Source organism: Neolamprologus multifasciatus, chromosome 6 (assembly GCF_963576455.1).
Source record: "Neolamprologus multifasciatus chromosome 6, fNeoMul1.2, whole genome shotgun sequence".
Taxonomy (NCBI): domain Eukaryota; kingdom Metazoa; phylum Chordata; class Actinopteri; order Cichliformes; family Cichlidae; genus Neolamprologus; species Neolamprologus multifasciatus.
The window spans coordinates 29,064,286-29,089,172 of NC_140444.1; the positions used below are offsets into that span (position 1 = coordinate 29,064,286).

At 40.9% G+C, this 24,887-nt stretch overlaps 1 protein-coding gene across 2 annotated transcripts in view; it reads left to right on the plus strand.

The window, feature by feature from the left end:
* LOC146517236 (protein sidekick-1-like) overlaps positions 1 to 24,887 on the plus strand; it is a 295,230-nt gene that overhangs the window by 216,165 nt on the left and 54,178 nt on the right. For both annotated transcript variants that reach the window (XM_085163638.1, XM_085163639.1), the window contains 6 exons: positions 4,018 to 4,154; positions 5,341 to 5,488; positions 12,334 to 12,474; positions 16,968 to 17,149; positions 21,085 to 21,200; positions 24,429 to 24,624. In XM_085163638.1, coding sequence (XP_085019764.1) covers positions 4,018 to 4,154; positions 5,341 to 5,488; positions 12,334 to 12,474; positions 16,968 to 17,149; positions 21,085 to 21,200; positions 24,429 to 24,624 — 920 coding nt within the window. The remainder of the gene's footprint in view (positions 1 to 4,017; positions 4,155 to 5,340; positions 5,489 to 12,333; positions 12,475 to 16,967; positions 17,150 to 21,084; positions 21,201 to 24,428; positions 24,625 to 24,887) is intronic.

The following is a 24,887-nucleotide window of genomic DNA, read 5'->3' on the forward strand; positions in this document are numbered from 1 at the left end:
TCCCAAAGAATTAGGTTTCTTTATTAAATTCAGAAGCACATAATAAATATATTTTAACTTACCCTACACCTCAGGATAGTCTGATGATCTTTAATTTTCTGTGATAACTCTATTTGAGTAAACTGTGAGTAAATCATTATCTTCTGGCAGCAGCGGTTTCCTTCCTCAGGATTTGACGCAGCAACGATTTTGATGTAACAGTGTCTAAAAACCTGAGGGAGCAGTCTATCCATAGCGAGCAATCTGGTTGATTCAAATTACTGATGAGACTGACAGGACGTACGCCTTATGGTACAGCATTTTACAAAAAGACTGACTATACAAGGTGCAATTTAGGCAACGCAGCAGATGGGTAATTTGGTACACTGCCAAACATAAAGAAATGATTGTTGTCAACTTGTTTCATGTCTAATAAGACAGTTGCTTGGGTCTAGTAATAGCCGTGTTCAGTGCAGGGTCAGAGCCTCTAAAACAAATACTCTGTTCATGCCATTGAAAGTCTAAAGACACGACTAGTTGTTATTAGATACCCCTAAATGTTATGTAATGACTTTGTAATGACATGCTGCACACTCACTGATAATACATCAGTGAGTGTGCAGCATGTATGGTATGCTGCACAGGTATGTTTGTGTACATACCTGTGCAGATTCCACACATCACTTTGTGTGTCTGGTATGCTCAGATTAAAACATATCATACACACATGCATGCACACACACATATCAGCGTGTATCCCACACTCCAACCCACTCAGCCTTTTTACAGCCACTAAGAGAACAGGTAGTGGTATTTGTATATTAATAGGCACTTAAATAATACATTTCTAAAAGGCACTTATGATATATTAATATAATTGCCGGGTAGGAAAGAGAATGAACATCCACACTCCTTCCATTTAGAAGGAGTCCACATCCTTCTAAATTATAGAGAGACAAGAGGTTATGCATGTCAGACGCAGAGGGAGGGAGCGGATCTGTGTTTATTGCTGTGCAAAAACATGCTGGCCTGGATGAGATTTCTATACACCCGTGTTTCTGAGCGTGGTGTACGCGTGTGCAGCTGCGTGTATCCACATGTGTGACTGACATTCTCGTTAGCTCAGTATCAATGGGTCACAGGGGCTAACAGATGCTGGCGGCTGAGGAGACAGACTAATTACCAGCGGGTTATTGGTTCAACTCCCGTAAGACCCATTCATGTGTCTGTGAGTGTGTGTCTGTGCCTATGTGTGTGTTTGTGATTTGTAAGGACGGTGTGAAGGTACTTGCTCTAATGTTCTCTAAGCTCATCCATTAATTAATATGATCGTGTCAGCTCGGAGAAGAAAACATCATTCTCATTTCCCCTTGCTCCCTCCTGGCTTCATTCATTGGTGTCCTTCCTATTTCTTGGTGTGCTCCTCCTCTTCCTCTCACAACATTACAGTATGTCTTATTCCTCTTCCACATCTCCTCTAGTTCCCTTTGTTTCTGTGCTTAAATGTTAAACTGCAAAGTTGTTCATAAGGGAAAAAGGAAGCAAAGCAAATGTTTTCAAACCCTGTTATCTGATGCCCTTAATAGGAGCTTGCAGGCTGTCGAAGCAGAGCTCTTGGACAACATATCTTTGAAAGCTATGTTGTCCATAGCTTAGAAATAATTAATAAGCTTATGAATATGAGATACAGCTAGTCTATACACAGGGGACTCTCTTTTATTGTAGTTTCAGTGTAAATATATTTATTTTGTTCTTTTATGTTGTCTCAATATTTCTACCAGCACCTGCAGCCTTCATATGTAGTGAAACTAGGATTTGCTGTTCTCTCCTTTTCCTCCTTCAAGCCCACAGTCTACAAAAAGAGTTACGATATTCTAAGATTGGTGTAATCAAATATGTGGATTTCTATGTTGCTTTCATGGAAATACCTGTATTGCTTTCTTTGTTATTAACAGGGCAGGGATGAGAAAATGTGTGCAAAATCTTAATAGATGTGATGAGACGCGATGATGCAGTGCACGTACAGAGTAAATATATGCAAGGCAGCGCCATATTTAAAAGATTTCACCCACTGGAACTGATCCTGGCTCAGACCCAAGATCTAGCCTGGGTGTCAGTGCTAGCAGTATTGCACCTCACATATTTAATAGAATAACAGAACACAGGAAACCAAATATCTGTCTACTGAACATTCTGCATATTGTCACAGACGCGTTTATGAGATCGAAATGATACATAAGCAATCAGGACACATTTTGTCAAGATGTGGATATTAAGGAAAAGTGTGACAGTCTGAAAAAAAGCATGTATTCCCTTCTTTACAAAAGTTAAATAAGTAAATTCAGTCCCCGTCTTGGGTCTTGGTGGCAAATTTGAAGCAACAATAAATATTTCGGGACCCTAGCTTGCAAGAAAGACCTGAAATAAGAGAAAATTCTATTATGTCCAAGTCAAAAAAATAACCTGATTTTACCAGGGGATCCAAAGTTCAGTATAAAGCTCTTTGAAGCTGTGTCTCATTTGCCTAAGATGTAAAAATAGTATAATAAGTATATAAGCAGTAAGGGTTGGTTCAAATGAGTGTATGGTTAAGCAAAAGAATATAGAGGGGGGCCTTATTTTAGTTGCTTTGATCTGCGTACAGTTGCTGCTTCCTATGGAAGCAGCTTTGCAGCCCACTTTCACCCTAGAGCCACCATTCATGCTGTGTCTAACTTAGGCCCTAGTCACATAGGCCTAGAGACTGGATGGTTGCATAAACCTAAAAGATTGTGATTGCCTTGGTCGCTAGCAGACCGAGGTGATTGCCTGTAGTTTGCATGTAAGACACTGGCTTAACTGCAGGCAATTGCCACTTACTCTCCCAAGTATGACAACTGGAAATGGAGACCAGGTTGTTCAACCAACACATTTTAACTTTTACTTTGAAGGCGAACATGCTCTGTTTCACAACCACTTAGTAAGTAGTTGGTGAGTGCTGGCAGACACATCAGCATCTTCCATGGAAACTACTGGCAACTGCAGCAACCTGCTAGCGACCAAAGCAGTTCCATGGAGATATTTGGTTCAGCATTGTGCGCAGTTTTACAACTAATTTCATGCTGGTAACTTCCAGCAACCACTTGGCAATCAGTTGCAGAATGGATTCTTTTCCATAACAACCAGTGGTTTCTAGGAAGTCACTGACCAGTCTCTAGGCCTGTATTGATGAGGCTTTAACATTTGATTTCAAAGTGACTTTTAGCAACCACTTGGAACCGTTTGGGTAATACAGGTTTTTCCCAAGTGTCCAGTGGTTGCCATATGGTCACTGACAAGTCTCTAGGCCTGTGTGACTGAGGGTGTAATCACTTCATATCTGTTACTGTTGGCGTGAGCTCTGTTTAACTCTCTGGGTTTGCTGATGTTTCTCCCTCAGGCTTCCCACATATACATGAGGAAAGGTGGAAGGGTCCCAAAACATAGCCATACTGTCATATATAAATTACTGCTGAGGGAAATAACAATTTTCCTTGAACTAAAGTGGCTCTGCTTGAAATGGAGTTGCAGGTTTATTTATAGACTGGGAGCAATGGCTTTTTGAAATCTACCTGGCAATTGCTTGCAGCCAGGAAACACACTAGCCAAATGTCTGGATTCACACTGAAGTTATTGTAATTCTGAGGTTCTAAATTTTCATGTTCCCGTGTATTTGTCTTGATACAATAGAGCCAAAATATCAAACAAGCATGGATGCCTCATATGGGCCAAAACCATGAGTTAAGTCTTTGGTTCTGTCTAATGAATGATTTTATAAATACTTCATATTTATAGCTTTCATTGTCTAGTTTAAGCTTGATGTAACCTTGTTAATATTTACAATCAGCTTTATATGTGCAGATACAGTAACTTTACCTTTGCTACCTTTGATAAAGCCTAACTATTTCCTTGTCTTCATTCTTTATGTTACGTTTAGCCTCAGATTGAATTGATAGACAGATGAAATTGAAACAGTTTCTGATGTTATTTTTTTATTTATTTTTTTGTCTGTATATTCAGTGAGCTTCCACATTCTCCTCGCTCCCTGACGGCTCGCCTCAACGATTCGGACTCCCGCTCCGTTCTCCTGTCCTGGCTACGCCCTTTCGACGGGAACTCCCCTCTTCTGTACTACGTGCTGGAGCTCTCAGAGAACAGTATGTATGTGTATGTCCGTCCCTGGGCATACTTTATAGTTCCTGAACGGTGAACATCTGTTCACTCGCTGTCTACCAAGCACTGACGTGCACTCATTTACAAGAGACTGGCATATGGAGAATGGTGTTGCTGCGTAAGCGTACATGCAGATCCACTATAAACAAACTCTTATTTTCCCTGCCTCCTTTAGCCTCTCTCTCCCACTCTCTCTCCCACTCTCGCACTCACACCCACTCTCCGGTACAGATGTTGTAACAGCAGGCTGGCTCTCTATCAAATTATAGAGAGATAGGGAAGAGGTGTTGAGGAATAGACTGACAGGAGAAACAAAGTGGAGGGAGATTGGCTGTTGAGCCGCTCACTCCTGATGTAAGCTAAAGGGATCGGGCAGTGAACGTAACATAGACAGCCAAGCACTTGGCACATGACTCTAAAAGCTGAACTGATCCTTATTCTGATCATTTTTGTAGCAGCACCGCCAATGTGACTTAAAGCTTTGTGCTGTCACCATTTACCAGCTGCTCTGCTGCATCTATAAAAACAGAAGCATTGGCATGGGAGCGAAGAACAAAAGTTTGGAAAATAAGAGGGAGCGATAAAGAGAAAGATGAGGAATGAAGAGAACCTGAACGTCTGGTCGATTTTAGTGATGGATGAATCCAGACAGTGAGGAATGGATTAGAGTTTTCTGCACACTGATTATCCACTCTCTCTGTTATATATTAGATTTTTTTGTTGTTGTTGTATTGTAGTAAATGGGCCACTGTAACTACAATGTGTTTTCATGTCAGACAATGGCTCTAATACCCTGGTCGTGCTTAAAATGGCACATACACGCTATCAGTCTCGCTTGCACAGATACATGTGGCTGGGGTGATAATAGAGATAATAGTGCATCTGTCTGTGGTATCTTCAGCAGGAAGACTGAGAGATAAGCTGGCAACAATATGAAGCAGCATCTGCGCTTTTTTATTAATCCTTCTCTTCCTTTCCTTCTTGTTGCATCATATGCTACTTCTCTCCTTTATAATTCTCTCCAGCTTACCCCCTGTTTCCTTTACCTTGCCTCTTATCTGTTTCTCCCCTCTTTCCATTTGATTTATAGCTCCTGAGTGTCCCTGTGTCTCTGTTTGTCTTGCCTGCGCCAGATATTATCGGCCTTTAATCTCTGTGTCTTGTGTCTAGACTCGCCATGGAAGGTCTACCTATCAGAGGTTGATCCTGCAGTGACCAAGGTATCAGTGGGCGGGCTCACACCTGCCAGAACCTACCAGTTTAGACTCTGTGCTGTCAATCAAGTGGGCAGGGGTCAGTACAGCGCCGAGACGCAGAGGTAAGAGCAACTAATGTACATTTAGAGACAGAGCGAGGTGTCCGAGTAACACACTTACTACTCCCGGCTTTATTAAACATGTGTTACATACGTTGTGACACCAAACGAGTATTTCACCGATGTTTTCTAAAAAGCACAAGACCATTTTTTGTGCAGAACATGCAATTATTTGTGTAAAAAAATATCATTTCATGTCTGTGTAATAGACACCGATCACGCTACTTTACAAAAGCTGAGAATGAATAAAAGGCAACCTTTCAAAAGACATAGTGCCTGCATCCCCACGGTCTAGTTTGTGTATCTAAGAATTTGTGAGTTACATTGTGGGTGAACATGAGTGGGAACATGGGACTCGAAATGAGGATGAAACAGGGATAACAAGGCGTGGATGAAGAGAGCATCCCTTTTTGTTTAGAATCCATTTTCTTTGCAATGAGCAATTTATATTCATCACATTCATGCTGTAGATATCCAAGTTTGTGTGTGGTTGTGTGTGTGTTTGTGTGTCTTCATCACTTTCTATTGCACATATTGAACTAAGGGGTAAAAATGATTAAATAAGCTGCTATTTGTATGTGTGTGCATGAAAGGTGTGATTTAGAATGAAAAACAAATAGAGGGCTGCACAGATTTATGGTGTTTGCTTGTGCACGCATGTGTGTGTCTGTGTGTGTTTGTATGTTTATCCCAAGGGAAAACGCTAATGGGGGTAATTATGATGCCTTAGCACTGGTGCACTGTATACAGTGAAACAGGGTTAGTGGAGGTGTGGCAGGCCTCTTAAGGATTTTGCCTCTAACTGCGCAGATATACCAAGTCTCTAAGTCATGCACACAATACAACAGATGCAATGCTACATTATGAAGTAGGCAAACACATACGCATGCAAACACGGTTTTGTCTTACTGAAGAGACTGACCACAGACAGATGCCAGTTGTTGTTCTGCCAAATACACTCGGCAGTCACAGCAGCTATGAGCGCTGCCATCGCACATCCACAAACCTCAGACAAGTCTGCTTTCACTTTGCCTCTTTTCAGCTCGATGTTCTTCTCTTATCTCTGCTCGTCTTCCAATCTTTTCTTCCTGTGGTTTCCTTTTTTTCAAACTCTTGCTCAGTAAATTCTTCTGTTGTGCTTGTTTGTCATTACTCGTCTTCTTCTTCTTTCTCTCTTCCTTCTTTTCTCCTTTCTGCTTCCTAGTCTTTAGTCCAGAGTTGGTTGTTAGAGGGTCCGGTCAATAGATTGGAGTCTCCCTAAGTGAAATTCTGGCATTAAGACAAGTTATCTCTGCTCGGTGTATCAGAGCAGATGGCTACGTCTCGTCCTCGTTGTTCATCTCATACGTACACACACACTTTCCTTTTCATCTGCTTGACTCACTGGTTCACTGGGATAAGACGCACACAGTCAGAGATGCCAAGGTGTGTGCTGCACATAACACACAGTTAGGCATAGCACAATGTCCTGCAGGAGCACTGAGCACCCAAGGAGAAGCATGACAAAGAGCAGTAATGTGGACAGAGTGAGCGACAAAGATCGGGGAAAGAAATCGCTCGTAATATCGATGACAGAAAAGCCCTAATTAAAATTTGAACTTCAAGCTGCTTCTGCTGTCTCTCATTTTGTTTGCGTCTTCTTGATTACAGTCTTTATCAAAACAGCATCAAGTCGTAAATATTTTTGGTTTCTTTCTCTCAGTCTCGCCTCGTCATTACATTGCTTTTCTTTTCTTTTTAATTTCCCTTATCAAGAGTACTGTAGCGACGGGGTGTAGTGTGAGAAAAACTAAAAGTATAGGAATGAAGCTGATCAAAGCCGAGAAACATTACCTCTGAATGAAAAATACTCTTGAAGATTCCTAATTATGCAATCTGGAGTGTAACACATGCGCAGACTTATTCATGCATGACCTGCACTCACATCATTACCATCTTTAAAGAGGAAGCATTAGCAGAGGAAAGACAGATTATACATAAATGCCTGGAACTCCAGGCGTCATCAGCACTTTAAAGCATCTTATTCCAGTTCATTTTGCCTTCACTCCTTTTTTTTTTTTTTTAGTCAGAACCAAAAGACGTCAGACTTGGATGTGTGATAAAATGCTTTCCTCTGTCCCGTTCTTGTTTGTCACGCATACGGATTATGCTTTTGGAGCTTCAGGAAGAAATGAAGACATATAGATTGACATTTTAACTTATTGTATGGAAGACAGCAGAAATGGTTCAGGCTTTTTCTTCAGGCAAATCTATGTAACAGGAAAATGTAACAGGAATGCACTAAAGGCTGAAGAAGATTTAACGTGGGCTGGTAACAGTGATCTCAGTTTAATGTGGTTGATATCTGATTTCACTCAGCCTCAACTCCTTAACAATTGGTGCACTTTTATCACTATTTCTTCTCATAGCTTGCAAAACTGTTGTTGTGACCATTCTTAGACATGTGCTTGCAAACATCTTTCCAGAAACAGGTAAAAACCAAAATCCAGGTTAAATCTGAATTGAATTACCTTAAAATAACAAATCCTGTCATATACCCTTTTAAAAAAAAATCCCAAATAGCAAAGTAAAGTGTAACATAAGAGGCTGATTGAATATGCAAGATCAATATGGTAGATGTAAAAAAAAAAAAGCTGTATTGTATATAAATTCAAACAGCTTGTGCCAATAGAAACTGAAGCACAGTAGGAGATAAAGTTCTTTGGTTTTATCTAAGAGAACTGCTTTAGTATTTGGATGTCTGTCTTGAACTTCACTAAACACTAAAAACTGTTTCTTTTTTTTTCACTCTTTGTTAGAATAACTACATAATTAACCTTGAACATAAGAGGTCAGCCTTTATTTCCATAGAGCTTAATAGGTTAGTATTGCTGCTGTGGCCTTTAGATGGTGTGAGTTTTGTGACTGCTAACAAGAGGTTAAAATGAAAAAGTGAGGACCACAAAGTGCTAAAAGCAGCTATTAACAGTTACAGGAGTATTTGATGTTTTATGCTTTCATTTCTTTATCTTCAGCTTGACCTTCAGATATATTTATAATGCTTTTTTTCCCCCATGATTGATGTTAGACACACACTTTAGACATTGCGGACTCTATCTTGCTGGCTTTGACCATCATTTTGCACCTAAAACTATCCTAGTAGGTAATGATAGTTCATGAGCATCTGCAAAGTAATGAGGCTGAACTGCTCAGTATGACATGTCACATAACTTAGGGTTGCACGAAAAAGTAATTAATGATTAAGTAATGAGCAATGAATGAGGAGTTAGTAGTCTGTACCACTTAGCGGCTGGATCAGAGTCAATCAGGAGGACCTACTCATGGAGAAAATCTTTTCCTCGGTGTCACAGAGCTAAATTATGAACTAATTATTCATTAATAAAGTGTCTCCTCTGTTCACTGGTGTTTTATCATAATGTTCTAAACTGTACATTCTTCAGTTCGGAATTACGGGAGAATTGCTCGTTAATATTCCTTTAATTATCAAATCATTAGTGAATCGTTTCTCAGAACTACTCCGCATGTTTATGTGTTTCTGCAACTTTCACTTCTGGCCTGGCCTGAATATTTGTTTACAAGAACCTGAGGCTAAAACGTTTTTTAGCATCACGGGGCGACAAATCCATAAAACTCTTTCAGCATATTCTAATTAAAGCCATCTGGGAGGGAGTCGGACTCTCGCACGTCCTCTGGGCCCCTCTGTTTTCAGGCTTCAAGAGAATCCAGCCCGTGATGAGAAACTTTGGCCAGTGGCGTTTTTTTAGTTTGTTGAGCACAAAGTGAGGATGAGCGTTAACGTTAAAGCGGCATATGACTGAATGCTGTCACTAACTGCCCGAAGAAGGCAGTGTTAAATAATCCTTTGGCTTTTGATCCAGTCAGTAGTCTACCTCCCCACATCCTGTTGTCTTTTTAATATTCTTGCATATATTTTTTAAAACAGTTTGTCTTTTAAGGTCTGCTCTGCACCATTGAAAGAGCATCTGCTGCCACATTAGATTTATTTTGAAGCATTATTGCTGGTATAGAGTAAAAAAATGGTGCCATTGATCAGAACATAATATGAAATGACAAGCATAAAACACATATGCAGTAGCAAATGTGGTCCGTAGCTGGCGTTGATTCATTGTGAGAATACACAGAAGTATCTCTGTTTCCCTGACGGAGTCTCTTTAGTGCATCACCCTTCGCCATTTTTAACCTCCAGCAATGCAGCACAACATTTAAAGGAGACAAGAATTAAAGTGTCAAACAAGACAAAAATAAGCTAATCTATTCAGCAGCTTTGCACCCAGTCGTGTGATACCTGGTTTCTCTCTTTGGATTTCCGCTGCTCTCTGTTTAATAGCACTCCTTTTCACTCCTGGCCGATCAAGTTGGAATGGGGCCACGCTCAACATCCCAGTAACACCATTAAATTTAAGCGCGAGCATGTATTTAAAGAGAAAGCCAGCAGGCATTAAACTGTGGAGAATGACACAGATAGAAACTTTTCCTAATTCCCACTGCAAAGGGACTCTCAAAATGCCCCCCGTCACTCTCTCTCCTCCTCCTCCTTCACTCACACATTTCCTGCAGAAGATGTCCTCCCTTTTTCTTCCCCCCCCACTTTTTTCATAGCAACGAGGGACACGGAAACTGTGTCACACTGTGTTAAGTTTGGGATTTCATTTGTTCGCTTGCAGCGCATATATGCATGAGTGTTTCATAGATGTGTTGTTGTGCACGAGCGCGTCGGATGGGGATAACAAACGGTAATGTATACTGCATTTAATCTCCTGTGTGAGGTTGATGTCCTCACGATGAACCCGCTCCGTGAAATATTTACTTTTAATGGCTGGACGGGAAGTTTCTGCCATCGAGGGAAAGTGCGTCAGTGTGCGTTTGTGTGTTTTATTTGCAATCAAACAGTGATTGAGTGGCTCTGTTCAGTACAGTACGGGTGTGCGGCTTGTTTGTATAGCGTGAGTTCATGGATGTGTATTAATGTGCACCATCAATTTCAGTCAAAAGCTGTGGCGTAGTTGTGGATTATATATATTCTCCATTTCCAGACAGCTACCCTAATGCCCATCTCATTCACACAAGGCCCATTAGCCTATAAGAGTGTGTGTGTGTGTGTGTGTGTGTGTGTGTGTGTGTGTGTGTGTGTGTGTGTGTGTGTGTGTGTGTGTGTGTGTGTGTGTATGTCCCTACAGCACCTGGTGTCTGACAGTGCCTAACCTAATGGAAGTAAAGCACAGCTGTAAAACCACTGGCCTGTGCTATATATCCGCCTGTGCAAGTCTCTAGCTAACAGCTTTCACACCCCTGCTTTCACACAAACACACATGCTTATAGATGTGAACACACATTTATCGACGCATACTGATTCACAGACACACAAATACAGACAGCCATACCACAGCTAATGGTTTGATAGCTTATAGAGAATCATTCAGAGAGAGATTGTGGGGCACGGAGGGGAAAGGGAGGAAGGGGGAGGCTGGAGGGGGATGGTAATGTAAATCTCCACACATAATCCACGGAAGGGGAAAAGACCATCGGATGTAGCAGTCTGTCTTAAGCTGGGAGAAATTTGTTTGGAGTGTTTTTATGTGCGTGTGTGAACACATATGGCTCTGATTATGTTTGCCGAGCTGCTTACTGTAAAGCCAGAGGCTGACCAGCTCAGCCCTGTGTGCTTTACTAGCCGCGAGAGAGCCGGGAGCTTTAATCACGGGGGTGGGGTGGGGGTGATTGGAGAGTAGAAGAGGAGGGACGGAGATGAGTAAAAGATAGAAGTACAGAATAATTGAGGCCAAAGGACATGATGGATGAAAGGTGAGAGTTTGCAGATGGGAAGAAAAAAACAGAGAAGTAGTTCAAAATGTCAAAGTAAAGATGGGAAAAAGGTTTGGAGAGACAGAAGAGGGCAAAGGGAGAGAGGGATCACAGTGGCTCGCTGGAAATAAAAAGACAAGCTCTTTGCTCATTCTCTAGTAATAGTGATTTAAGTATCTTTTGCTGTCACACTGTGTAGCTCGTCTGCTCGGGGGATTGTGGTTGGGTTGAGGGTGAAATAGACGCTATCCAGACAAGAGCGTTTGAATACAAATTCAACTAACGTAGGAAGATCTGAAAGTTAAAATGGGAGGAATAAAACAGAATATAAACAACCGGACTGCAAGACGCAGGCAGAAAATGCATGTTTGTTTCTTTAAGTTGCTGAACAAAAACAAAACAAAAAACACGACAGCAACTCAACTTGTATGGAGTGCATGAAAACTGTGTTTTAAGCACCCAGTCTCAGCTCAATCATTCCCAGGAGAAATACTCTGGTGCGCTGGAAGTGATGCGTTAAGCGTTCCCAGCAGCAGCAGCAGCGCTGGCTGTTTTTAAATGAACAATATAGCAAGAGATGAAAAACAAATGTATTAAAGGAAATTGGAAGATACACCAGGAGACAAGCAATGTGAAAGCTGAGCGCAGAATTCAATAAGAATTTATCAGAGCTGCTTAAACTGCGAGATGATTTTCTGGAATAAGTTGCAGCTCCGTCCTGTGTATCTCCACTGACAAACACCGTCACTGATTTGAAGGCACAATGACCCCCCGACTAGAAAAGATGAAGATATTTAGGAAATAGTGTTGCTAAAAAAATTAATTTTTAGCCTGCTCGCCTAATAAAGTGTTCCTCTGCAGACGGTATGATAAGTGATTGCTTGGACGCCCCGTGATAACGATAAACGCTGCACCTACACTTCTAGGGCGACACTGATATTCTCATTACTCAATGTCTAATAAACTCGATTCATAATAATTTTTCTGTGTCCCTCTCTCTCTTTCTCTCTGTGTGTGTGCGTTAGGCTCATGCTAAGAGAGGAGGCACCCAGCGCTCCTCCGAAAAATATTGTGGCCAGTGGGCGCACAAACCAGTCCATAATGGTCCAGTGGCAGCCTCCACCAGAGCCCCAGCTTAATGGCGTCCTCAGAGGATATGTACTCAGGTAAACACACACAGAAACATGCGTGTTTGGGTGTTGTTGTGCAGTGTAGGGATAGTGAAAGTAACAGAAAGAACTGGTACACTGCACATGTGACTTAGCGAGTGGGCCTGTACATTTGTTCCCTTCTTGGGTGCAGCAGAAAGTGTCACTGGGATTTCTGCAAAACTTGGTGGTTCTGTTAGTTTGGTGTAGTTTGTGCATGAACTGCTGACTTGTTAGGGCTCCTCTCTGTCAGAACTTGCATTATTTGTGCTGCTAAATAATCCTTGTTTCCTACCAGCTTCATTTAAAAGAAAATAAACTTTGTAAAAGCACAGATTTTAGGGATTCTCTGTACTTTGTTTTTACTTGCATTTTACTCAGCATCTTGTTTTTGTTTATTTATTTTTGCAAGTAAAGGAGAAAGACATTTAATTTCCATGAACACACAAGGACAGACATAAACCCCGACTTTAAGATATTTTTATCTCATGTAGCTGAAGGAACGTTGAAGACAAAGTGTCCGTTTGTCCATAATTTAATTACTGCTCCTCCTACAGTATTGGTCAACATACACGTTTAATGGGGGTTTCACTCAAACTGTGTTCAAAAGTTCAAGGTCACATTTTTCATTTTATACTCCTCCTGGAGATTTTAGTGACAATTTGCACACAATGATCGCTTAATGAGTCATCAACAAAACTGTGCTCAAGGTCAAGGTCACATTTGTTGTTGTACAGAACATAATTGTAGTCCGGATGAGCTGCTGCGTCACAAACATTCTGGTTACTTTGTGTTCTAGATGAGGCCTTTTTTTTTTTTATCTCTCTCAGAAGAGGACAACAGTGGTTGCTGTAGTATAAGGTCATAAAAACTTTAACATAAAAATGTAAAGTACTTTCATAGCATGTTCATGATTGTCTGTTTTTGTGTATTCACAATACGACAGCTGCTTCATGTTTCTTACTGATAATAAGCTAAATAATGCTGAACAAGTTTAATAGCTTATATATAAACCCCAGAAAATTCTTTGCTAAACTTTTGTTCAGCTAGTTTCACCTTAACATTGAGGATTTTCTAAGTGGTGTTCAGCGCAGAGCCAAATGGGTGGAACTTGACCTCATCCAACTCCATCCTTCTGTACCTACATGCACCACCGTCCTCATTAATGCAAGTCTGGACCTACTCAGGCTCCACTCACTGGCTATTAGCATTAATGCAAGCCCTTTGTCACACAGTACTTTAACCTAATGGAGAAAAGCTGTTGACATATTAAGGTCGGTCACTTCCATGGGACTGTAAACGCTGGCATGGCTAAGGTGACTTTTTTTCTAGTATTTTTCACAATACCACCAAATCGCACCCTGCTGAACACACTCTGTGAGCATGTTTTGCTCATAGGAGAGGGGGTTCGTTTAGAGCTCTGCGCCTGAAAGCTTTGGGTGAAGTCAGGTGAAGTGGGAAAGTCAGGTTATTCTGCAGCTTTGAATTTCACTTGGAGCTGGACAAAATCAGCCAGGTACCTCTTTTGTATGGGATTTCTGCCACTAGTTAATCATTAGTGATACTTGTAGATTTATAGTGTGTTGTGCTTAAGTCAAGAACTAATACCTATTCCTTTCTGTCATTGTTTGTTTGTGCGAGTGTGTCTGATAGACAGACACAGTAGAGCTGTCTTTACAGACACACCTGCCGCCCTTGGTCCTCCATCCCTCCTTTTTGATGTTTACCCAAAGTGTGATACAAAGTGTGTGTAATCAAGCCGTCATCAGCTGCCTAAAACAAATTTGCATGTAATTGCAGTAGAAGTTATCTAGTCTTTATCCTCCTTCACTGTGTTATCTGCATCCACTTCAGAAAATCAGTAGAAAATGGAATCGCACACGTACGTTCCCACTATATCATTTCCACTTTATAGGACAGAGCTCCCACCTCCTTCCCTCCCATTTGGATCTCCTTCCTCCTTGTTGTGTCAGCTGGCAGATCCTCACTCTCTTTCTCCTTGTTTCTAACATCATTCCCTCCCCCTCCTTCTCCTCCTCCTTCTCTCCCAGTGTGAGTGTCATTGTATCAGGTGGAGAGAGAGGGTCTATCTCCTCTCCACTGCAAAGATCCCCCGTCGGCCTCCAGCGCCCCCTTATTTTGTGTCTGTGTATTTGTGTATATGAGCATGTTACGTGTGTGTATACAGCATGTATTTGTGACAGAACGCTGACTCAGCCGGTGAATCGTAGGAATATCCTGTTACAGTGAATAGGCTTCATATTAAAACGCTGACATGGGGATTATTACTCCATTCAGCTCCATCAGATATGTACAGTACCAAAGTGGTATTACACCTCCCTGTCTGGTTGGGTCATATATCCTTTTAAGTGGACGTTTATATCACATATACTAAAGCAAAGGCCTTGGAGGTGCACTATTCAGGGATGTCTACCCAACATTGGAGATTTTTAATCTTTAAGAAGCTGTAGAAGGACTTCACATTAACAGAAAATTGTTACTCATAGTTTACGTTTAAATGTACACTAAATAGCTTATTTCCATTTATTTGAACATGCGTATCAGAAAGTCCAGTATTAGAGATGGAAAATCACCAGATACCCCATGATACATGTGACAGTATTATCCCACTACTTAAATCATGATACAACATTATTGAAATATGAAACTTAACATTTATTGCACTTAATAATAATCAGTTTTCCAACTGCAAATAATATCCCCACAGTTAAAAATGATCACTGTTTTACCAAATGAAATAAAGTTCTCTCACTTCTTTTGTTTTTTTGTTGTTTTATAAATTTTGGTTACAAAATGGGATTCGGAAGCAAACCAACGCTGTCATTAAAACATGTCTTAAATGTTCAGATAAGACAGTCAGCAGGCAGTATGTGGCTGAATGGGGTCAAGGTGGAAATTGCATGCCATCTCTTTGTGATAATACGGTGATTAACTGTATACATCAGCAGAAACTCTAAAATCTGTTGCTGTCTACATGCACAAAAATTCACATTAACTAGCAGGCTTTCTTTGTATAGGAATATAATCAGAAGACAACCAGTCGAGTTCAGTCTCCTATGGCAAATCATGCCACATGCCACCGATGAATTACGCTAACTCATCAAACCCAATCAAAAGTTGTCTCTGCCTCTATCCAGTTGTTAAGTGATGACGTGACGAATACTTCCGGGCCTAAAGTAGTCTGCGTTTAATATGGCTTTTGTGTTGTTAACATGTTTAATGTTTTGTATTTTCTTCTATTTAATCTCAAAAAGCTCCTAAAACAGTCAGTGATCACTGTTGACCTCCCTCGGCTTTTATTACCACTAATCATTTATTTTAGCTCAGTTTTTAAAACCTTAGGATGTAACTACAGCCCAGCCCATGCAGCAGTATATGAATGACTAACCTCGTATTGTGGATGGATTATCTCAATTGTTCTCCTGGCTGAAGTTTAGTCCTTTTACAGCATCCTGCCATGCGATTACATTTGTTCCTGACCACAGAGAACACTCACGTTAACTTTTATCGAGTGGAAAAAAAGTTAGCTTGTTTATATTATGCTAACATAGCTGTGTCGCTAGCGGTCACGTAGCACATCATTATATACCAGCTAGCCAAACTTCAGTAACCCTATAAACGTCACTGCTGTTTAGTTTTCTGTCTTCATTTATGTTGGAAGTGATAACAGAGTTGTACGTTTTAATTTGTTTCCAAAACCCCACAGTCAGGACATGCTATATTGTATTTAGACAGAAGCTAGCGAGCTAACTTCCTGCTAACTTCTAACTCCGTTAAATGTCATAAATTCCGTTTTCATGGATGCCTGGATGTTAAACTCAATTGTTACACCTGGTAGAGCAGAACGCTGATCATTTTATTAAAGATGAAAGACTTTAGACAGTTTTTCAACTCTCAGTAATGCCATAGTGACCGTTTGATATATGGACCTGCAGCGGAGTTTAGGCCCAGACACGGCTAGTGACGTCAGACTTAACAACCGGATCTGCATGCAGAAACTACCCGAATGTGAAAAGGAGTCAGTGCAGTGATAACCATGGATAACCATGATCTTCTGTGGGTTGGTTTTTTTTCCTAAGTCATACGGAAGTTGCTGTCCTGTTTTTACTCTAGCGTGACGCAGCTATATTGGGTTGAGCTGGTTTGGGAGGTAGCTAACTGTGACCAGTGTTTGTTGGTTTTCTCTGGATGGTAAACTTTTGAGATTTCTTGAAAATATTTCAATATATCATAAATAAGTAATAATGTAAAATGTTAATGTGAAGTATTTTCTGGTTGAAGATTATGTTTTTTGTTCCACATTTGATGTTTTTACATTAATCTATTGCATACTTTACTCCCTATGTGGTCACACTTACTGGGACACATAGGCCACATATAGCCTTTTTGTGTGAGTTTGACTCATACCATTTACTTTACTTTCCTAACTTGTTTTTCTGCAAAACAACATATTGAAATGTGTGCGTGCGTCTGTGTGTGTATGTGTGTAGGTATCGTCTGGCAGGACTGCCAGGCGACTACCAGGAGAAGAACATCAGCAGCCCAGAGACCAACTACTGTCTGCTGAAAGATCTGATCATCTGGACGCAGTACCAGATCCAGGTGGCCGCCTACACAGGAGCAGGCCTGGGTGTCTACAGCAGTCCTGTCACTGAGTACACACTGCAGGGAGGTTAGTATGCACACACTTTTATTTCTCAAAGCAAATATACCAAGTCGTTCTGAGAGGTTTTTAATCACTGCTCCATATGCACGCTGCTAAATATAAAATACTGTGACACCGTTGAGTTAGTAACCCAAGAAGAACTCTTCCTTGGTCCGTGAATCTTTAAATACGGGCCGGAAAAGACTTCACATCAGAGCAATCACACATTATGAGCGTTGACTTATGGGCAGACTTTATGTATTATGTAATACAGGGGACAACGAGGGATTCACATGTTCACTTTCTATGTGAATTAAATGCAACGCCTGCAAATGAAGTGTTAAGGAAGCTATTCCTGAGAGACTTACTGTTGAAACTTGACATGCAAACATGAGCATTATCTGACCAAAGCTGAATAAATCATGCATTGTAATATGGCATTAAACAAACAACATATTAGCATATAAACAGTATCCAAAATACAACAGAGTGAATCCAACGAAGCCTTAAATGTTCAGTTTGTTTTCACAATAACACAACTATAGAGATAAAAAAGGACTATAGTTTTATAGCTAAGCTGACAGTAAAGGTCCATTTGTATTTTTCAGTTTCCCTCGTATTGTGGCAGTGAGTATATATACTTACATCCTCATCTGTTTAATGTTTTTGGATGGGGATCAGACGACTGAGATCAGTTACCAGCACCCGCAACGAGGTTTCTCCATAACCTGACAAGCTTCACTCTCACTTAGAGGGGTGTCATTTGATGCGGTTCAGACTTGTTGTGCCTGAGGCATTTCCTCGCAGGCATACCAGCTTCACTCGACTGGGAGGAGACCCTCGGGGCGACCCAGGACATGCTGGAGGGACTACATCTCCCATCTGGCCAACGAGCACATTGAGATGAACTGGAGGGAATTCATGGGGAAAGAGTTTTTTGTATTGCTCTATAAATATAAAACATGGCATATAATACGTTTAATAAATATGGCTGGAAAGAGCAACACGCTTTGAAGTCTCTCAACATAAATAAAGGAACAGTATGAAATGAGGAAGAATGTAAGTGAAGACTGTAAAGTGAGATGAGAGGAAGTGGTTGTCGGGGTAAATCTCCTTTAAACGCGTGTTCGTCTTTTCCTGGCTTTTATTTCAACAGTATATTATCTGTATTAAACATGGGCCAAACACACACACACACACACACACACACACACACATGCACGCTCGCACATAAAACTCAGAGTCATTATTACAAGAGTTCGGGACAGGTTTATAGACTCAGGAAAGGGAGTTAGGCTCATTAATTATTCTAATGTGGTTTAATGGGAGTGGCTGCGATGGATTCGACATTTTCTCTCTCTCAGTGTCTCTGAAAGGATGAAGCTAAACTCTGTGTTAGACTCTGATAACATTGCTCTTCTCCCGCTCTCTCACAAGCAGCCTTACACGCATACTAAGATTCACCCAAAGGGAAGAGTTTAGTGTTTTATCTGAAGCTGTGAGCTGCAAGGGGTTAGAAGCCAGTCCCCAGGAGCACAATCAGCATGGTAGGGAGGGAGAGAGCATCTTTAACATCAATTAATCTTCTGTCTCCCTCAAACTTTTCTCATTCTTTGTTCCCCCTCCTTGCAACATCACCAGCAACACCATTTTTCACTCGTTTTTGTTTTGGTCTCTTTCCACCCACTTTGTGTTTGTGCGTGTGTGCAAACGCGCGTGCGTGTGGGTGCGCGTGTTTCATCTGGCCACTTCAGCTCAAATGTAAAATGTAAAGGGCATTCCCATCATGCAACAGTACATTATCACTCTGTGGCTCTCTAGCATCAGCATAAACCCCTTACTGCGTAATCACCATAACATGTGCCCACAGACACTCGCGCACACGCACACACATCTACACTCAGGAACAGGCGCGCACGCTCGCAAGCACACAAATCTCACTGTCACCCCTTTTTCTCTCTGTTCCTGGCTTTGATGTTTATTCACTCTGCTCCCCACCCTCCATCTAAATGACCAACTGTTTTAATAGAGTTCACATAACATAGATAAATAAATAAATAAAGATCTACGTGCAGAGAACCATTCACACACGGACACAAAAGAAAGGGGAAAGAAGAAAAAATAAACAGCACAGGTGGTGTTGGGTGATGCAAAATGCATTCAGCTTGTGAGAACCAAACATGATCGACGCTTGTTTGCGGTATTTACCTCCTGCCAGCCTTCATTTTTCCATCTTGAACAAATAAGCTACATTTCATATGAAAAACTGCTGCTGTATACACAGTATTTTCCACAGCTTCTATCTTATCGCGTTGCACTCTTTATTCTCCGACTTACTCTTAGGCGGCTGATGAATGCCTCGACCGAGCTCGTGCGCATTTCAGATTCTGTCATTTGAAATCGTCACCATCTTGCTTTCATTTGAATGCACAGAACATTTTTAAACTTGTATTCAAACTTAAACACAGATGGATCAAATTTATTTAACATTGTCAGCAACATGGACGGTTGCAGGCTTTCTTTCTGCTCTTTAAGAGATAAATAATACATAGTAATGTGACAAATAAATGCTATAAATACTTCATGGATGAACGCATATGTATACGTAAGATAAATGTGAGCTCGAGTGATTTAACACCCGTCACTGCTGCTTCTTTTTGCTGAACACAGTGCTGGTGCAGAGCCTTTTAAGACCTAGTCCTCATTTCGACAGGTTCAGATAGATTATTTCATAACCTTGCTAGCAGAAGTTGGGGCCGTTTCAAGGGAACGAAAACCATGCCAGTTAGAATCTGTAGGCTGCAAATCACTGGAGAAGTTCCCACAGTCATTGACGTGGTTCTGACTCTGGGCCCAGCAATTTTGCGGTGCCGTGGTGGTGTCAGCTTTTTGGCGCCAGCGTCAGTCTTTTTTTGGTGGAAATGCATTCAACCAGTTCTAGTTTGGGAGCTGCGTCAGTGGAGAAGGGGTAAAGGGGACTGCTGCCGTGGCTCTGAAGGCAGATTCCCAAAGCTTTAAAAATTGCCCTATTGATGTTATGTCTTCAAGGCTTAACACACTTAACAAAAAGTTCAAGCTTTGTGGCCTGAAAGAAAGAACCACTTAAAAAAGAGAGGGAAGAGTTCTTCAAATTAAAGGTGTCATAGGAGGGCCTTTGTCTGTTAAATATTAATATAGATCAAGCGTCTTGTTTCCTTAATCAACTCAGTTCTGTTTTTAATCAGTAAATCATGCCGTAATGGGCAGCTCATGGCTGAAAGGGCTGCTGGGTTAGTACAATGGGTGTTACGTTGATACTGTGAGCTAGCAAATCCAGTGAGTCATCCTTTTTCACAGTCAGCCGGTAATGCATCAACACCCTAATCTCATTCAGTCAATCCTATAAGGTAACAACAATCAGGGAACCCCATCAGCTCTGGGGAACGTCGGCCCATTTTTCATGGCTTTCCTTGTAGCCAGCAGATATCCAGGCCAACACTTCCTGTGTGTTTGCCAGTCGTTGTTTACTAATGCAGATGCATTTAAAGGGGGAATAAAAAGAAAATCATCACATACGTCATGGTCCCCAAAATCTTGTCACTTGCCTACAGAGTTGACATGTTCATATAGAGATTAATAAGGTACTAATATGCAAAATACAATAGATTAGTGGAGCTTTTCAGACAATACATTCATTTTAAGCAAAGAACAAAGGGATCGGTTTGCCATTTTATTTTGCAAGCTTAGCAGTTATTTATTTTAATTAAATGAGCAGAGCCTCCACATAAATCATTGAACTGTGGTGCAGGTTCATATTTTTACAACTACCACTTATTTAAAAAGAAAAAGCAAAACAAAAAAGAACAGTTCTGCAGCTTGGGCCTACAAGTCTTAATATTGTTTTTTTCACTATAGAAAAACACAACCTTCCTCTTGGTGAATCTGTTGCAGTTAAGCATCCTTGTTTTTGTCTCTGCCTTCAGTTCCCACAGCACCTCCGCAGGAAGTCCAAGTTGTTGCTATAAATTCAACTACTATCCAATTCACTTGGAACCCTCCACCTCAGCAATTCATTAATGGCATCAACCAGGGGTACAAGGTAAGTCTCTGAATATGCTTCACTACTTATTCTTTTTTTCTTACATTTTAAGTCAGTTTTTGATGTGTTGACAAATTTCTTTAAAATGAAATATTTCATAAAATATTTGAAGGACCAAATACCTCTTTTAAATGTCCAATGTCATCCTCTATCTTTACGTTTTGTTTCTACACAAACTGAAGTTTGCCCATGACTGACTTTGACCTGACTCTCAAAAACAGAATGAAGAATAACAGATTACTCAATATTTTATTCACTATTTTAATAATTGAAGTTTGGAAAAGAAATGGAGGTCAGCTCAGAGGTCATGTCCTTCTCTCTGCTCCTGTGTTCTTGTTTACTCCAAGTCGTAATCCAAGTCAAGTGCGGGGTCGATTCCAAGAAGAAGAAAATTACTGATGGAGCAAAAAATAAAAGAAAGGATTAAAAAAGGGGAAATATTAGTGGATGCCAAGAAAATATGGAGAGAGAGAGAAGATCATAATAATAATGGTAATAAAGAAGCAGGGAAATGGGGACGTGTGAGAGAAAACGACTGTAGCAATCGTTGTAACAAACTATTGTAGCAGCCAACCCCTAAGGAACTGATTAAGATGACAAAGAAAACACATCATTGTAGCTTTGCGTCACTGGGTCTGTTTTAGAGTGGGAATATTGCTTGATAAATACTATATGGCATTCCATCTTTTGGATGTGACTCTCTGATGTTGCCACTGCAGCCTGTGAGTGCTGCCGTGCACGTGGGTGTGCATCTTTGGGTGTGTTGTGCTGCTAAGAGGGGCAGTTGATAATGATATTAATTAAAAGAGGATATGAAGCAAAGCCTCATCTCATTTCACCCCACCCTAACCCCCACAGATCACTGACTATATACAATGCCCTTAATAATGTAGCTCAAAACTCTCGGCCAGATAAAGAACCAGACACTTCTAATGAGTTTCATGTCTTTTATTTACTTGTCCTTGAAAGTATCTTCACTCATTCCTTCCTGTCTGTCAAACACGTCATCTCTATAGGGCAAAAATATGTGTTTCCATTGCAGCCCACTTCTAAATACACACCTTTACACACACACACACACACACACACACACACACACACACACACACACCCACACACACACACACACACACACACACACACACACACACATTATCAACAGAAAACCCAATCATCCCAGCACCCTTTGAAAGTGAGCTTGAGGATGCCACATCAGCACTCTTACTCCACTGCACTGTACTGTGCAGATAATACAGTATAATTATAATTGAAAACATAGAAAATGCTGTTTTACTGTGACACACTGGGTGCAGTGGTGCACCCTTCAGGAGGAAAAGCAAAGCTTTTTTGAGCTGGTGTCCTGTTGCAGCTAGATGTGATACAATGTGCACAGCAGATCCTTTACTGTAGTAATCTGAAAGATTTATTTTTCACTTAATGCGTTTAGATCCACGGAGCTATAGAGGTGAGTTTTTGGAAAGCTTGTCCCACTGTGCTGTTTTAAGTGAAGTAATATCAAGAGGATGTGCTGCTATAATCCACAACACCCCAAAAACCAGCATGGTTAACAAGCATGAGACATTTTCTCTGAATAAATAGCAGATGTGCAGTTCATGCACAGTAGTAACAGAGTGGAGAAAGTAGTATCAATGCTGGTAGCACGATGTGACATTAGACACAAGCATGTTGTCCAATTAACAATGTAGCTGTAAGAGAAAATACTGTAACCAAAAAAAAAAAGCCTTGAACCTTTGAGGCAGCACATCGCAGAGCTCACAAAGAAAACAGAGCAGCAAGGCATTGTGCATGCAGGTCAGAGTTTTTTCAGTCATCAAATGCTGACATATAGAGCCTATTTTGCCAAAGAATCACACCGGCCTCAATGGCATGTTGACGTTCAGAGCCACACTTAGCAGTCATTATTACTGCACATATCTGAAAATGTGGTCTTCATCTTGATTTCGGTTGTATACCTTTGACATTTTGTGACTCAGTTGTGGACAGTTGTGTACTACCACACTGACAAACTCACACAGCCAAGTAAAAAACGAAAAGTCCAGAGAACAGCTAACGACAGCACCTTTTGCAGCATTATTTTCTCTATGACTTTATCGGCCTCTGACATTATTGTGCAGAAGTTTGGTCCACTCTTCTTTACAGCGTTGCCTCAGTTCATTGAGGTTTGTGGGTATTAATTTATGAACAGCTCTCTGGACTTTGACTGGGACATTGCAACACCTTGGTTCTTTACTTTTTCAGCCTTTCTGTTGTAGATTTGTGAAGCTGTAGCTGTCAGACAGATGGACTCAAATTGACTGTAGAATACTTTGGTATACAGAGGAGTTTATGGACTCAGTGACTGTAAGGTGCTCAGGTCCTGTGACTGCAGAATAATCATGACTGAGGTGTTTATGCTGATATGCTGTGGGGGGGGTTTGGTTTATTTTTCCCAATTATGGCATCGTGCCAAACATCTCCACTTTGGTTTCATCTGTACAAAGCACAGTTCAGATGCAACTTTGCATTCAGATTCAGTTCTGTCCACATTATAGCCAGTTATTTATTTTTTCATTAGGGTCTATCAATATGGGCACCCCATCATAGTGTTGCCCGTGGCTTATCTCTCATTATGAATATGTGAGTGTTTGCTTTTCACTGTTTGTTTTTGTGGTTAAAGCAATAACGCAAGCCAGGCTGCAGTGGGTTCTGAATATAAATGAAGTCCCACTATAAAGACAAATTAACCTTTCATTAGGCATTTAGTTAGACTGATTATCAAACTTAGCGTATATCCTCAGATGCTGCTATGATTGACAACGGCCTGCTGGCAAGACTTTAGAAGTGCTACACTGATAAATAAAAAGTATGCTTGTTTGGAATGCAAATAACTTTTCTCGAGAATAAAACATGTTTATTGTTTAGTTGTTTGTCAGATTTGCCAGTAGCATTTGGCAGTTTTAAACTTTAATGACAAAAACTCTCGGGTATCATACTAATTTGAAAAGATCCACTGTGTCCCATACTGTGGTACAAATAAGTTTTCTTTCATAAATGCGCTCCCAATAATGGATCCAGTAGCCTGGAGCTGCTGAGTCAAAATAAATGACAAAAATAGTGGAAATATAACTCTGATGGACATTTCGGGTTCTGGGGTGACCTGCTGGACTTACGTTGGATTCATTGACTATTATTGCTGTCACTAATGACAATTTTTCTAATTTACCACAGCTGCTAGTGTGGCCAGAGCAGACTCCAGAGGACGTTATTATAGTAACCATCACCCCAGACTACCCCAGTTCACGCCACACAGGGTTAGTCAGCGGCCTCAAGAAATTCACCTGGTACTATGGCTCTACCCTCTGCTTCACAACGCCTGGAGATGGTCCCCGTAGCCTGCCCACTCTGGTGCAGACGCATGAGGACAGTGAGTATTCACACATGCACAGACACACACACACGCACACGAGCAACAGCGTGAATAAAGCCAGCAAACAACACAAAGAACTCCCCTGTGAATAATAATAAAAGTGCATTAGCTAGTTCTCCGTTCAGTCCAGCTGTTTTTATCAGTGTGATACACAGCTGTGTACACAATACCCAGCAAAGACAATACACCTGCACTCACTGCTTTCTTTCAGGCTCTTAGTTGCCTTTCACTCATTTTTAATTTCTTTGTTCTTAGTTTCC